This window comes from Sardina pilchardus, chromosome 13, assembly GCF_963854185.1.
Source record: "Sardina pilchardus chromosome 13, fSarPil1.1, whole genome shotgun sequence".
Taxonomy (NCBI): Eukaryota; Metazoa; Chordata; class Actinopteri; order Clupeiformes; family Clupeidae; genus Sardina; species Sardina pilchardus.
The window spans coordinates 30545340-30560895 of record NC_085006.1 but is presented as its reverse complement, the minus strand read 5'-3'; the positions used below and the strand labels follow the sequence as shown (position 1 = coordinate 30560895).

Below are 15556 nucleotides of genomic sequence, written 5' to 3'. Positions count from 1 at the left end.
AATGGCCTACTTGCTAGAGAGAACACCGGTTCTACTAGAATTTACACAGGGTAGGCTATCTCCATAACCGTGTTGTGATAATAGAGGCATCCCGCCTGGGAATACCCTGCAGTAATACGACACGATATAGTGTCTCCTCCGTGCCAGCATTGTTTTGGCGTGCAGGTGTGCTACGGCCGAGCGCCTTTGTTGATGCCTATGCCTGAGGAGGGGCATCTGTGTGCAGCACATCACGGAAACCGAATTTCGTCTCGAACTATTGGCGTCGGAGGCAAATAAACACACGGACTGCGGATCATGGTGGCAGAGATGTTGAGTGTTGGAGACAACAAGCATCTTGAGGAAGGGTAGGTTACATGCACTAACAGGCCGAAATGAAACATTAATGATGATAAAAGCTATAAGGGGTGTGTGTGTTTCACACGGTTTTCACATGTGTTTCTCTTGATCGAACAGTCTGATTTAAAGTGTTATTGATGGATTATGTCGGGGTTTTGAGTGCAAGGACTAAATATGTGACGACGGCATAACGGCTTATTACACCCATTTTTATTTAGTTTAAGAAGTGAGTTATGTGGCTGACCCACTGTAATGGATAACAAACGGTTACCTTTAAAACTGCTCGAATGTACTTTTCAGCTGATCTAAAAGTCATACCATGTTATGGGTCATATTACCCAACATTGCTCTGATACTCTGGCCGGAGGAGATTAGCGTTGGTGCAGAGTTACATTTCCCACACCAGACACCTTAGATGCGGCGTGTGTTGCGGATTCAACTGGAGGCTGTTGTTACCGTAGTCGTAACATTTTACTAATGTTGCTTTTCTCTTCGACAAAAAAAGTATCAACGCCACGTGCGCCGCGGCAGTGCTTTGTTATTCTCGTAGCGTGTGTTGTTGTTTGCCATGCAACATCATCGTATCGTTTCCTTCTCGTTAACGACAAAAGCAGAGTAGCCTGTGATAACAATCGTTTTAGTGTATATCGATTAGTAACCTTACATCATGTGTTGCAATAAACATATTAGTAACAAACAATTTAGTTGGAGGCTTTGTTGTTGGTGAAATGTAGGTCAATATACTTCCTTGCCAACTTAGCGTTGGGCTGAGCTGCAGTTGTACCACAGATTGTAGATAGGCGGAGGCTGCAGCTCGTTGGTTGTGCATGGTGTGACTTTCATTATCTATAACAGTAGCTTACTAAAGCTGGCCAGACATTTTGGTTTTGTTTGGGTTCAGTTGTCTTTATCACACGGCAATTTAATATAGGCTATACAGTACGATGGGTTGACGAGGTATCACTTACTGAACGTGAAGTAGTGCATAAGAGCTGGGATAGCTTTGATGAAGGGTAGCGCATACAATGGTTTGAATGCTGCGTTTATGCATGACTAAGGACTTTGTGGTCGTGAGAACGCCTAACCAAATCTAAGAACTCAGAATAGAACATTTGAATGTTGAAGCTGCACCCTTCTTCTTCTGTCTTTTATTCCCTTCTCAAAAAAAAGTATACCCCACCACAGTAGCCTAAGCTTGATTATAACTTATTCTGCCTTGCATTATTTGTTAGATCTCTGAAGTATGTAGGTTACATTAGTTTTTGCAGATTAACATATTGGTCTTGCTGAACAGTAGCCAGATCACTTCGTCAGAGCGAATCTTAAATGAATGTTCAATCTTAAAAGATTGAGCGTAGTATGGTGATAGCCAGACTAGATATAGTTAATAATCCACTCATAACATAGGCCTAATCATTTACACGTTGGTCACAGTATTTCCATTATCCTTATTTAACCTCTGTTGTAAAATACTGTTGTGGTAAAATAAAAACTCAACTCAACAGGTGAGAGAATGGTGCTTTATCTATACACATCTTATCATAATCTACAGTATATGTAATCATATAAACCGTTGACTGTGTTTTACTATCATACCACATAAAGCAAGTCATTGTGTTTAGAGATAAGGGCTCTGAGGAGGCATTGCAGTGCTCCACAGCTAGTGAAACAACTCCCCCAGACAATGACAACTCCCTGAACCCAGCACAGAGCAATTAACCCAGGAAACACAAACACACAAACACTCTCCACTCTGGTAAAATGGCTGATAAACGCACCTTTCATTTCCACTAGCCACCTGTGTAAACTAAATCCAGAGGAGGTGTGGGAACACCTTTTACATTGCAATGTCACCTGATATACAGTACCGTGCAGTATCAGTCATCTTTTATACAGTAGCCTTTTGTTGTCACAGGATACACCATTTCTGTTCCCATTAGCTTGTTTGTGTCAAAAGGAAATACATTATTTCTATTTTCAAATAGACTTGAAAGTGCAGTATAGCAGTGGTGGTACATTGAACTGAGGCAGTTAAAAGAAAGTAGCAAAGTAACAGACTGCATCAGATAGAATAACTCAAGGCCACCAGCTGAGAACTGGCAGAGACCATTGTCACTTGGATATCTCCTGAAGAGAGAGAAAGAGTTAATCCAGTGAAGAACTGTGGCAAGTTCTCTGAAATGTGCAGGCCTATACCTGTCTCAGAAACGGTGCAAGTTGTTTTGAAGACAAAGGGAGTTCACTCCAGTTATCACTTTAAGTTTGTTGTTTTGTTTACTGCATATTATTATGACATTTCATAAATTAACTGTTAATTTTGTTAGGAACAGTAAACATTTCTACCCAATGCTGTAGCACGATAGGTTATTATTTTTTTCTTTAATTAATGCTTCAACTGCCAGCCTTCAGTCGTAGCATCCATAGTAGGACTGATAATTACAGAGCTCATCCCCAAGCTCGTCCTGAGAAAGCTAATTAGTTTCAGATGAAGAATGCTTTTGGCTTTAGAACTGAACCTCAAATTGCTCAGAGACACACTATGGTGCTAGCCCTTTCTCTGGAGAAGTCAGTGTGTCCTCTGTATAATATCTAGCCTTTAGGCGTCTTTAGGCCTATTGCTTTTGCTAACACACATGAACAGCTCCTTGGTCTCCTTGGCCATAGAGTACAGGGCAAAAATGTTTTGTCACGTCCATAGTGGCAATTAAATGCCTTGGTATTTGTATGATGTGCGTGATAGCAATTGTTTTTGTGCATTTGCTCATTTGCAAATGCTCAGATTTCACTTATAGAGATTCTTGTGTTTGATAGATTTTGCAATTCCTTTTGTTAGCCAGGGACTTTTAGCAGAGGTGTATCATCTGGCTAATTTCTCAGGGATGGAGACCTTGACAGCGGTATATTTGTAGAGTTTTGTCACAGTGAGCGAAGTTTGGCAAAATGTGTTCAAGCAACGGGCAAAAACTGTAATTTTCCATGGAATTACCCTACAGAGTATCTAGGCCTGAGGCACTGTGTAGATGTAGCAAACAGTGCTAGCTTTTTTTCTCTGGAAGAAGCCAGTGTGTTCTCTGCATAATATGTACAGTAGTCTTTTGCTATTGCTAACACATGAACAGCTCCTTGATCTTCTTGGTCATAGAGTGCAGAGTATCTGTTTCACCTGCTTTAGTCCTGGGGCAATGTGTAGGCGTAACACACACTGCATGGGGTCAGCACTGCCATGGTGTATATCTTCTGGTTTTCAGCTTCTCAGATGAGGTTAGTGAGTCGTTATAGTTTATGCCCGTCAAGCTACCAACCTGTGCCATGTCACTATAGCTTGGCATAAGATAAGACATAAGACTGATAAGACACTTTAGAATAGAATAGAATAAGTCTTTGATTGTCTTCCTGGGTGGAAAGTTGTCTTTGGCTCACTAGAACACAGAACAAACAAACACATTTCTCATAAACAGATTAACTGGACATACGTGAGCACAAGGTCAGCGACTGGCCGCGCCCCCGGAAGCAAATCTACTTTATTTGTCCAGAGGGAAATATAGGCAAAGCTTTCACACAAAAGGTTTATGCAAAAGATTTATGCAAAGCATTTGATGGAGATTTTGCTGCATGACCTCATGCATGTTTGGTTGCATTGATGCCTTGTGCGTGTGTCGGCGGGTCTTGCTGGAGTTATCCTGCAGAGGGGTTTAGTGGAAGCTGCAGATGCAGACAAGCTACAGATGCAGACCTGCAGAGGGGTTTAAGGCTACAGATGCAGACCTGCAGAGGGGTTTAAGGCTACAGATGTAGACCTGCAGAGGGGTTTAGTGGAAGCTACAGATGCAGACCTGCAGAGGGGTTTAGTGGAAGCTACAGATGCAGACCTGCAGAGGGGTTTAAGGCTACAGATGTAGACCTGCAGAGGGGTTTAAGACTACAGATGTAGACCTGCAGAGGGGTTTAAGGCTACAGATGCAGACCTGCAGAGGGGTTTAGTGGAAGCTACAGATGTAGACCTGCAGAGGGGTTTAAGACTACAGATGCAGACCTGCAGAGGGGTTTAGTGGAAGCTACAGATGCAGACCTGCAGAGGGGTTTAAGACTACAGATGCAGACCTGCAGAGGGGTTTAGTGGAAGCTACAGATGCAGACCTGCAGAGGGGTTTAGTGGAAGCTACAGATGCAGACGCACAGGCCCATTGCACCCTCACTCTCCCTCCAGAGCGCCCTCCTGCCCCAGCAGGCATGTGTTGTTTTTCCATCACCCTCAGCATTGTATTCTCTCATAAAACAAAACAAGACAAATGCGTGCTGAGACCTGTCGTGACCTACTTCTAGCCCAACAAGTTTTTCTTGTGTAGTTTCACTTCTCTTCAGCTCTCTGTCTGGTTTTTACTACCAGTCAACGTCGGGTTCACGTGCCTGCTCTCGTAGAGTTGTGGCGTGGAATCGTGCACTTTTGTACAGTAGTTGTTTGTATCTGAGTTGTAATTGTTTTTGTTTTGAGATTGCTGATCTAAAAGGGGGCACTGATCCTGCGCTTTTGTCTTTTCCATCTCTGCACAGAGCCTTTGTCACTCGTGTTGTGTGTTGATCAAAATGTCTCTCTGTCTCTGCGTAGTGTCTGTCAACATGCTTTGTTTGATGATGTCATCATGGCGGTGTGTGTGTGTGTGTGTGTGTGTGTGTGTGTGGTCCAGCAGTAATAACGCAGTAAAAGTGGGTCATAGTGAAGGAAGACGGAGTGGGAGAGGACGTGGGGATGGATGCCACAGATAAGGGCTCCACTTCCTGTTATGGACGCAGCGCAGGCTCAGAGCTGGAGAGATCAGAGGACGAGTGAAGAGCAGGAAGCACAGACTCCTGATGGGTTTGCCGGAGTGGGGGGTGACAGCCAGGGACATGCTGTGTGTGTGTGTGTGTGTGTGTGTGTGTGTGTGTGTGTGTGTGTGTGTGTGTGTGTGTGTGTGTGTGTGTGTGTGTGTGTGTGTGTGTGTGTGTGTGTGTGTGTGTGTGTGTGTGTGTGTGTGTGTGTGTGTGTGTGTGTGTGTGTGTGTTAGTGTGTGTGTGTGTGTGTGTGTGTGTGTGTGTGTGTGTGTGTGTGTGTGTGTGTGTGTGTGTGTGTGTGCACTGCCATGTGCCAGGCCGCTATTGTTCATAAGAAGCTGATTTGCCTGCTTAGATAAAGGGTCAAAGACAGGATACAGATGCCCTGGAAAACGCAGGCAGCAAACATAGACCTAGTCATCAACCATAATTCAGCTGATATGTTGTAGTAATGTCACAGCTGGATGCAGTCAACCCTAATCCATGTGTAGAGTGTGTGTATGAGCGCAGAACTTTATGGAGCGCAACTCTGCCACTCTAGTATGGGATGAAGTCCATGAGGTTTAGATAACTTCTGAACACCCAGCTCTTCAGAGAACATCTCCTCTTGTAAGACTACTTACAAGTAGTCTTGCTGATCCTTGACTTCCCACCTGCGTGTGCCTGTTGAGGTGTCCACGACCTTGACAGGGACATTCCCAGCCACATTCCATTCCTCCTCCAGACAATTACGCTCATTAATGCACTTTTTCTTAATGCACTCTACCTTTTTACAAAAATGTTCACAGAATTGTTGTGAGAATTGCTTTAAAGGCTTAAAATGTTACCCTGCTGTAAGTCGCTTTGGTTAAAAAGCGTCAACCAAATGTAATGTAATGTAAAGATACCACAAGTGCTTGTTTGGCAACGAGACCTCTGATGGTCACAACTATACTTCTCACAGCAGCAGGAGGTAACTACTGCACTTAAAAAGGAAGAGCTCCGAGCTTATGGTGAAGTTGTGTGAAATGAATTGCAATTGAACGTGATGCAGCATCAGCATGTGTGAGAGAATATAACAAACAGTTTGTCTCCACTGCGGTCGTCTCCGCTGCGGTTTACAGGCGTTACAGTCTCACAGTGTTCATCACGTGACTGGACGTGTTGCTGTGTTCACTCACATCTGGCCTGCTGCGTAACCTCAAGTACAGAAAGGGACAGCAGGCTTCCTGAGTTATCTCCAACTTGGTTATGCTCAGAGTGTTTGGCAGACGCCTTTGTCCAAAGCGACACACAAATAAAAACAATTCAATAATTAATTCAGTGAATCAGTGAACAATTTAAAAAAAGTTGGTCAGACTACAAAAGGGAGAATAGCATAAACAATAAACAATATCAATTCAATCAATCCTATAATGGCAATAATTATGGCATGGCAAGGCTACATTAAGGAGAATAACAATAATAAATAACAATGTCAATTCAATCAATGGCCTAATGAAAACAAAGACTATATTATACAAACCATAACCCATAAGAAACGCTTGATAGACTAAGTGCATGTTGAACAGATATGCCTTATGCCTACAACTTACTGTACAGCGCGACAGCAAGGAAGCAGAACACTAGACAGAGACTAACATGTAGGTTACGGAGCGTTTTCTCTGCATACGCTACGGCATCAGTGGCACTGTATAAGTGTAAGCTACCGGAGACTTGATGAGGTATCGATTACTAAATGTAACGTAGTGAAGAATAGCATGTGAGCATGGGATGTAAGAGCCCGGACGATTTTGATGTTGAACCGATTTTCACATTATTATTATTTTACCTATGCTAAACAATCTACACGTTTTGTGCCAAGTTGGTGTGTGCAGATTCATTTATTGGTCTTGGTGAGTAGTACCACGTCTCACCCCGGGGAAGTGGATAACGTTTATAATCCATTCATAACCTAATAGTAAATTATTGGTATAGTCACTTTATTCCAATACCTCAGTGCTTGAATGGGGCTGTTGTGACAAAATAAAGACTCAACTCAACAGGCCAGAGTGGAGCATAAACTATATGCATATAGTCATATAAACAGTTAGTTATAGATAGTTAGTCATACATATATACAGTGTGTTATACCACATAAAATAAGTAATTGTGTCCAGAGATAAGGACTCTGAAGAGCCAGTGCTCCACAGGTAGCCAAACAACTCCCCCAGACAATCATAAACTCATCAATCTTAACAGGCTGTTTTTTGTCTTGCCACCTGTGCAATTAAATCCTGTGAAAATGTTTTACAGCGCAATGAGAACCTGTTTTACAGTGCAATATCAGCCAACACACTAGCCTGGTTAGCATCAGACTTTATGGAAACTCAATTGGAAAGTTAGAGTTGCATCTGGACAAGGTTAATTCACCTCCTATTTCCAGGGGGCGCCACCAACAGACACTGATATCAAAAATTGGATAAGTCTAAAACCAGTCAGAGCAATGAAGGAGATTACAGTTTTTTTTTTTTTAAAGTATATTTTTTGGGCTTTTTTTATGCCTTTAATGGGACAGGACAGTGTAGAGAGACAGGAAGCGAGTGGGAGAGAGAGTTGGGGTGGGATCCGGAAAGGACCACGGGGCGGGAATCGAACCCGGGTCGCCGGCGTGCGGTGCAGGTGCCCCAGCCAGTCGCGCCACGACTGGGGCCGAGATTACAGTTTAGATTAGTTCAGATTTAAGTTTATTAAGGAACTTTTGTTTCACAAAACATTTGTCTTAGACAGTTATCTGCCATATTTTAGACTTTTGTTGTCACAGGATAGACTGTCATACCATGATGGATATTTTCAAACACACTTAGGCCTGACCTGCTGTGTGAGAACAGAGGCTTTGTGTAACTACAGAGTGACTACAGAGTGTTGTGTGTAGCTACAGAATGCTGTGTGTAACCACAAGGTGATACAGCACTAAATAGAGGCTAACATGGCTAACTGAGAGCTACAGAATGACTACAGGGTGCTGTGTGTAACCAAGGTGATACAGCTAACATGGCTAACTTTCTGAAGTTTTTTTTTCTGAGAGCTACAGCATCAGCTGCACTGTATAAGCTACTGGAGGTCCTAGGTCATCTCAGGGTCAAAGGTTAGTGACAGATCTCATGAATGGCCCATGTGCGTGCTTACATTGGGTAATGGGCATAATGTCTCAAAGACCTTTTCAAAGCAGTTTTGCCTGTTCATTGTACACAGATGTGTTGGAGTTGGCATAGTCCATGCTCAGTGAATGAGGATAATTAATGGTGATGGTGATGAGGATGGTTAATGACTAAAGCATGGGATCCAACAGTTTATGAGCTGAGGGGGGAAAGTGCAGCACATGCTGTGTCCAAAACGTTTATCACTACTAGTGTACAAGTTCTTCTCTATCCAGTCCAGTGGTGCCACAGATGTCCACTAGGTGGCAATAGATATCTTTGTAAGATATTTCTACTGTTCATGGCTGCAGTTCATTTCTCTTCCACTTGTGTTGACTTCCTGTTCTGTTTCCCCAAAGAAAGCATCAAGTGCCCTGACGGCGGGGCTCAGTAGGTGCCTCTCATGCAGCGGTTATACGTCCTCCCTCGCTCCTCGGGCCTCAATCCTCACTGATCTACATGAAGAATGATGGGGGGGAAACAATGGGATAGTCTATCCAGTGTTAGTTATAGATCAGTGGGAACGCCCCTCGAGGATCGAGCATCGAGGATCGAGGAGGCATGTTGAGAGGCACCCAATGTGGGGGTGACTCGGCGCTCCACTCCACACTTCCAAAGCAAGCAGCGTGCGCTGCGGTGGAGCGTGGCACTGATTACTCTGATTAGGACAGCTGGGAGACGCTCCTACAGGATTTCAGGATGAAATGTTCAGAATAAGTGCCGATACTTTGGAAAGAATTTGAATCAGATTTTAGTGTAATGTTCTACAAAAAGTCATCTTTGTGCAAAACATGTCTTTATTACTATCATTACATTTCACAAATTTTGTGGTCAGTAATTACTTTGTTTGGATATAATTTCTGTCTGAGGCATCCTTGTAATCTGGTGGTAATTGGCTTTTTGCTCAGTTTGTTTCTTATTGGCTGTAAAATACTAGCCTGGCTAGAGCCTACCACTTCTCAAATGAGACGTGGTCTGGCAACCAGACATTAATTTGAGAAAATGCCCAGATCCGTTCATTGGGCGCCACGGATGTCTATCATATGCGTCTGTGTGTAGCGGATGACTAATGTGCTAACCTGCAGTCCCCCTTCCCTAGTATTGGTACACAGTATTATCAATATGCTTTGAGATGGTGACATCATTCTGGGTCAACTCCAGTCCACTAGGGAGCAATGGTGTGTGCCACGTCACCGCACTCACCTGGGTAGGCAGGATAAAGAGAAGGAGTTTGGGATCCTACTTTGAACTCCATTGTCTCCATGCCTAAACACCTGCCTTCTTTGTTCTTTTACTTTTAAGGTAAAGTGACTTTTCTTATGGGTTTTGAACTGATAAATTGTCTGTGTTAAAATGATGTTAAAAAGCTAATGACTTGAGCTGTCCTACTTTGGAACAATATATATATTCAGGTTGTAATGTTTGTTTGAGCAATGTGGATGAATGAATTAAGCACATGGCACTGATACAGGTTACTGTTTGTTTGAGCATTTGTTGAGTAATGAATTAACAAGCACATGGCATCGATATGCAGTTTAATCTTTGATGTATAAGATGGTTATGATTGGGTATGCAGTGATGGTTGTATGTTGAGATGAAATGTGTTCATTAGTGGTGGTGATTGAGTGAGAGCTCTAGTTTTAATGTGAGAACCTTGTGTAATCTGTGATCTTATGGCTGTGTTAATCTTATGATGATGTTAATGAAAAGTCAAGTATTTAGGAAATAATCCTTTTAATGCATCTTTTTATATTGATCTTTAATAAAAAGGAACTCCATTGTCTCCATGCCTAAACACCTGCCTTCTTTGTTCTTTTACTTTTAAGTGTAAAGAACTTGGTTTGTGCTGGCCCAAGTTCCCCTAGGCTTGAGGCCGGTAACAATTGGGGGCTCCGTCCGGAAGTCACTGCTGTGGAGAAGTCCAGTCATAAGCCTCTGAACCTGGGTGGTTACTAGAAGGGCGGCCATCGTGTGAAGGTCACCCTGAGAGAAACCAGCATTGAGGAAAGATGACGTCAACTGAGCCACGGCAGGTACTCCAATGGGAAATCCATAAGAAGCTATTGCAGCTGAATGCAAATCAGCTGTACCAGCTAGCTGTTTCTTTGGAAGAGGAGGACAACGCTGAACTTTCCACGCTCTCTGAACCTGGTTTATTTTATTATATTTCGGATTTTATGAAAAGTGAAGAACTACAACAGCTGGAGGATGCAGGCATGTCCCGTCTACTTCATCTGCAGGATGCCGTAAATGAAATGACTGCTATTAGAAACCCATCTACACCTTCAAGATCAACAACCCCGGTGAATATTCCAGTACCGTTCACTCATAGAACACACCAGGACGATGAACACCCAACATGTCCAAATAACCCTGTAAAAACACATACTGATCAGGTTGTTAGAATTACTGATGTGACTGCACTCTTGCCTCGTAGAGAATTTAAAATTCAGGGTGGTCAAATTTCAGATTCTGGGTCAGAAATATCATACACTCATATCTGTAAACAACTTGACGAGGCTATCACGACAGGGGTTACAGTATCTGAGATTGTAAGAGCGGTGTTGAGGATAACCAAAGGAGGTGTTTTTAAAGAGTATCTCACAAATAAAGATGAATTCACTGTAGTTGAGTTGAAAAGAGTCCTTAGAACTCACATCAGAGATAAAAGTAGTAGAGAATTGTTTCAAGAACTGAGCAATACTAAGCAGCAAGACAGAGAAACCACACAGCAGTTTGTGTATCGGATAATGGCTCTCAGGGAACGTGTATTGCTTGCAGCTCAACAGCAGGATACTGATTTTAGCTATGATAGGAAGCTGGTACAAGGGGTTTTCTTGCATACACTTTACCAGGGGTTAAATGAGAAAAGTAACAGCATTCGCTACGACCTCAAACCATACCTGGCAGATCTCTATGTTAGCGATGAACTGATTTTAGAACAAATAACCAAGTTGACAAGTGAAGAGGCCGAAAGGGCAAAACGTTTTTCAGCTCCCTCTAAGTTTAGGCCAGTCACAGTACATGCTGCACAGCAACCTGGGGACACGGTGACTAGTTCTTCAACAAAGCCTTCCATTGAGTCTGATGTTAAAGCCAATGCTGTCGCCATCACCGAATTGGCCACCCAAGTATCTGCATTGACTAAGAACCTGGAAAAGCTCGTATCCCAACCTGATAATGTGCTAAATTACCCCCCTATGGTAGCATCAACGGTGCAATCCCAGAGAGTGTCAAGACAGGGGAAATGTCGGGAATGTCAACAAAAGGGATATGATTCTTGTAGTCACTGTTTTCGCTGTGGACAGAGTGGCCATCGTGCTGTAGGGTGCTTGAACAGGTCGGGAAATGGGAGGAGGTCACAGGAGGGGGACGGCCGGTGACTCATCCAGATTTCACGTCCCTTTTACATTGTCATTCAACCTGCACAGATAGCTCAACCATCTCACAACCTTCACTTAAAACCCCGTACGTCAGGCGGACAGCCCAGCTCATTGGGGGGAAATGTTTGGTCTTGTGTTGTGTCAATGGGGTTCAAACTGAGATGCTCTTGGATACAGGGGCCCAAGTGAGTGTTATGGGGAAGGAGTGGGTGATGAAGAAATTGCCATATGCAGAAATCAGGCCCCTAGAAACTTTACTCTCTGAGCCACTTTATGTGACTGCAGCCAATGGGTCAAGCATTCCATTTGAGGGCTGGATTGACACGCATCTGGATGTCCTCAGTGCTAGTCAGGGTAAAGCGTCCATTCAAGTTCCCTTCTTGGTTGCACAAAGCAATCTCAACTTTCCTCTGTTAGGAGTCAATGTTATTACAGAGCTTATTCGGGAAAACTGTGACACCACAGGCCCACTGAATTTAAGTGCTCTCTTGAGTGAAGCTTTAAACTTAAAGGTGGATACTGCAAGAACGATTGTGTCTGTTGCTCAGGTTGACTCAGTGGAGGAAACACAACCGTGCCGCCTTGTTATGATGGGGAAGAGAGGTCTCACTATTCCAGCTGGGCAAGTACGGGGGCTGAAGAGCAAGGTGAGGAACTGGGCTGAGGAAGGAACAGTGTATTTCGAGCCTGCCATAGAACTGAATTTGCCTGATGGACTAGAGCTGTTCCCAGCCACTCTGGAAGTGCAGGGTACCCACACAAAGCATGTACTAATCCCTATTCAAAATTCCACTCAGCATGATATTTTTCTCCCACCAAGGGTAGTATTAGGCCATCTAGAGGAAGCTTGCACAATTTTCCCCCTGTTAGTCCCCAAGCAGAGCCCATCTATTCCCATATCAGTGACTTCAGCCCAAACTCTCCAGGCTACTGATCAGTCCAGGGTGAGCAATCCTAGCGAGAAGTGGAATCCTCCAGTTGACCTGTCCCATTTGAATCTAGAAAATCAAGACATTGTTAGGCAAATGCTGTATGAGGAATCTGATGTATTTTCTCGAGATGGTGGGGATATTGGATGTGTTCCCTCTTTACGACTGAAGGTTAAGCTGAAAGAAGATACCCCTGTCCAAAAGTGTTATAATGCCATTCCAAAACCACTTTATAAAGAAGTGAAGGCCTACGTGCAAGATCTTTTAGAGCGAGGGTGGGTGAGAAGGTCAACTTCATCCTATTCATCCCCTGTGGTTTGTGTCCGAAAAAAAGATGCAAGTTTGCGCCTCTGTGTTGACTTTCGTGAGCTTAATCGTAAAACCATTCCCGATCGGCACCCATTACCCCGTATCCAAGACCTCCTTGACAGCTTAGGGGGCCATGCTTGGTTTTCCATCTTGGATCAAGGTAGTGCATACCACCAGGGGTTTGTGGACGAGGGCTCACAGCATTGCACTGCGTTCAGCACGCCATGGGGGCTTTACGAATGGATTAGGCTCCCCATGGGGTTAACTAAGGCGCCCGCGGCCTTTCAGAGGTGTATGGAATCTGTCCTTGATGGCCTGCGAGATGAGTGCTGCTCTCCGTACCTTGATGATGTCCTTTGCTACTCTAAGTCATTTGTAGACCATGTTGAGGACTTGAGGAAAGTGCTGGGGAGATTGAGAGCTAGTGGGATCAAGCTGAGACCGAATAAGTGCGAAATCTTCAGACGGCAAGTTCGTTTTGTAGGCCGTCTTGTGTCTGAGGAAGGAGTCCAGATTGACCCTAAGGATTTAGAGGCTGTAACTCAGTTTAAGAAGAAGAAACCTACAACAATTGGGGAGGTGAGGGCACTCTTGGGTTTTCTTAGTTATTACCGCTCTCATGTTCAAGATTTCTCCCGGGTGGCCAAGCCGTTGTTTGGACTTCTGCAGAAGACTGAACAAAATTCAAAACTAGCTACTTCAGCCAAAAGGAAATCAAACCAGTTGCCATCAAGAACACCAGTCCAGTGGACTGAGGAACATAGTGCTGTTGTTGATAGGCTTGTTACTATGTTGACCAATCCACCTATTCTTGCTTATCCTATGTTTGACCTGCCATTTATCTTGCATACAGATGCATCGAACGAAGGTGTTGGTGCTGTACTTTATCAACATCAAGAGGGGAGATTGCGGGTGATTGCTTATGGGTCCAGAGCACTTACCCCAGCAGAACGGAATTATCACCTGCATTCAGGAAAGCTTGAATTCTTTGCCTTAAAATGGGCTATTTGTGATAAGTTCCGAGACTATCTCTATTATGCCCCTAGCTTCACAGTCTATACAGATAATAACCCCCTGACCTATATCCTGAGTACAGCCCGATTAAATGCAGCAGGTCACCGTTGGGTTGGCGAATTAGCTGACTTTAATTTTGACATCAAGTACCGTCCTGGTAAGAGCAATGTAGATGCTGACACACTCTCCCGGTTCCCCGTCTCACTTCCTCAACACATGAAAGACTATACAGAAGACTTGTCCCCAGACGTGGTAACAGCAGTGTGGCAGGGAAGTATGACGACCAAAGAACAGGATGTGCCATGGATGGCTGTGTTGCAACTGGCCTCTGCGGAGGAGGCGGAACCTTCAAGTTCATCTGTCATTACACCTCAGGATGTAAGGAGTGCACAGCAGGAAGATGCAGCCATTCAGGAAGTTATCAGTTTGAAAAGCAGAGGGCAAAGCCCTACAATGAGGGATAGAGAAAGGGTGTCTAGTGAAGCTCGAAGGCTATTCGGTGACTGGGCTAGGCTTTCTATACTGAACGGGGTGTTGTATCGGCACGCAGGACCCTATAAGCAGCTGGTTGTTCCAAAACAATTACGGCCCCTGATTCTAAAACATCTTCACAATGACATGGGCCATGTGGGGGTTGAGAAGGTCCTCCATCTCTTGCGAGAACGATTCTATTGGCCATACATGCAGCGAGAGGTCGAAGACTATGTCTTACGAAAATGTGTATGCATTCAACAGAAACGGCCTTCTAGTTTGGACAAAGCACCAATGGGTTCCATCTCCACAAGTTCCCCCTTTGAGCTAGTTGCCATTGACTACCTTCACCTTGAGCCAAGTTCTGGAGGGTATGAGTATATTTTGGTCATAATTGACCATTTTACTCGCTTCGCCCAAGCATATCCCACCAAAAACAAATCTGGAAGAACTGTTGCGGAGAAATTATTCAATGACTTTATCCCTCGCTTTGGATTCCCTGAAAAACTTCACCACGATCAAGGTCGGGAGTTTGAGAATGGCCTATTTAGGAGATTGGAGCAATTAGCTGGTATCTCACATTCTAGAACAACCCCGTATCACCCTCAGGGGAATCCGGTGGAAAGGCTAAACCGCACATTGCTCCAGATGCTTCGGACCCTAAAAGAGGAAAAGAAGTCAAACTGGAAAGACCACCTGCCCCACATTGTTCATGCTTATAATTGCACCAAACATGATTCAACTGGGTATTCGCCATTCTTTCTCCTTTTTGGGAGGTCACCCAGGTTACCCATAGACCTTCTTTTTGATCTTAGACCCAATCCAGAGAAAGGAAGCAAGCAAGCCTTTGCAGAGAAGTGGGCGAGTAGAATGCAGGAGGCCTACCAGATTGCTGCAAGAAACAGTCAGAAGTCCTCTGAGAAGGGGAAGCATCATTATGATCGAGGTATGAAGGGGATAACACTTCAGCCAGGTGACCGGGTATTGGTACGAAACCTATCAGAGCGGCAAGGCCCAGGGAAACTCCGAAGCTACTGGGAGAGGGTCATCCACCGTGTTGTTGGCAGAGTAGGAGATGCAGTCAGTCCAGTGTATAAAGTTCAAGCTGAAAAGGGTGAACAGCGTGTCCGTGTCTTACACA

At 44.1% G+C, this 15556-nt stretch overlaps 1 protein-coding gene across 1 annotated transcript in view; it reads left to right on the top strand.

The window, feature by feature from the left end:
• The window catches only part of si:dkeyp-97b10.3 (uncharacterized), a 46673-nt gene continuing 31117 nt past the window's right edge, over positions 1-15556 (top strand). The window contains exon 1 of the mRNA XM_062553358.1: positions 1-347. Coding sequence (XP_062409342.1) covers positions 298-347 — 50 coding nt within the window. The 5' untranslated portion in view covers positions 1-297. The remainder of the gene's footprint in view (positions 348-15556) is intronic.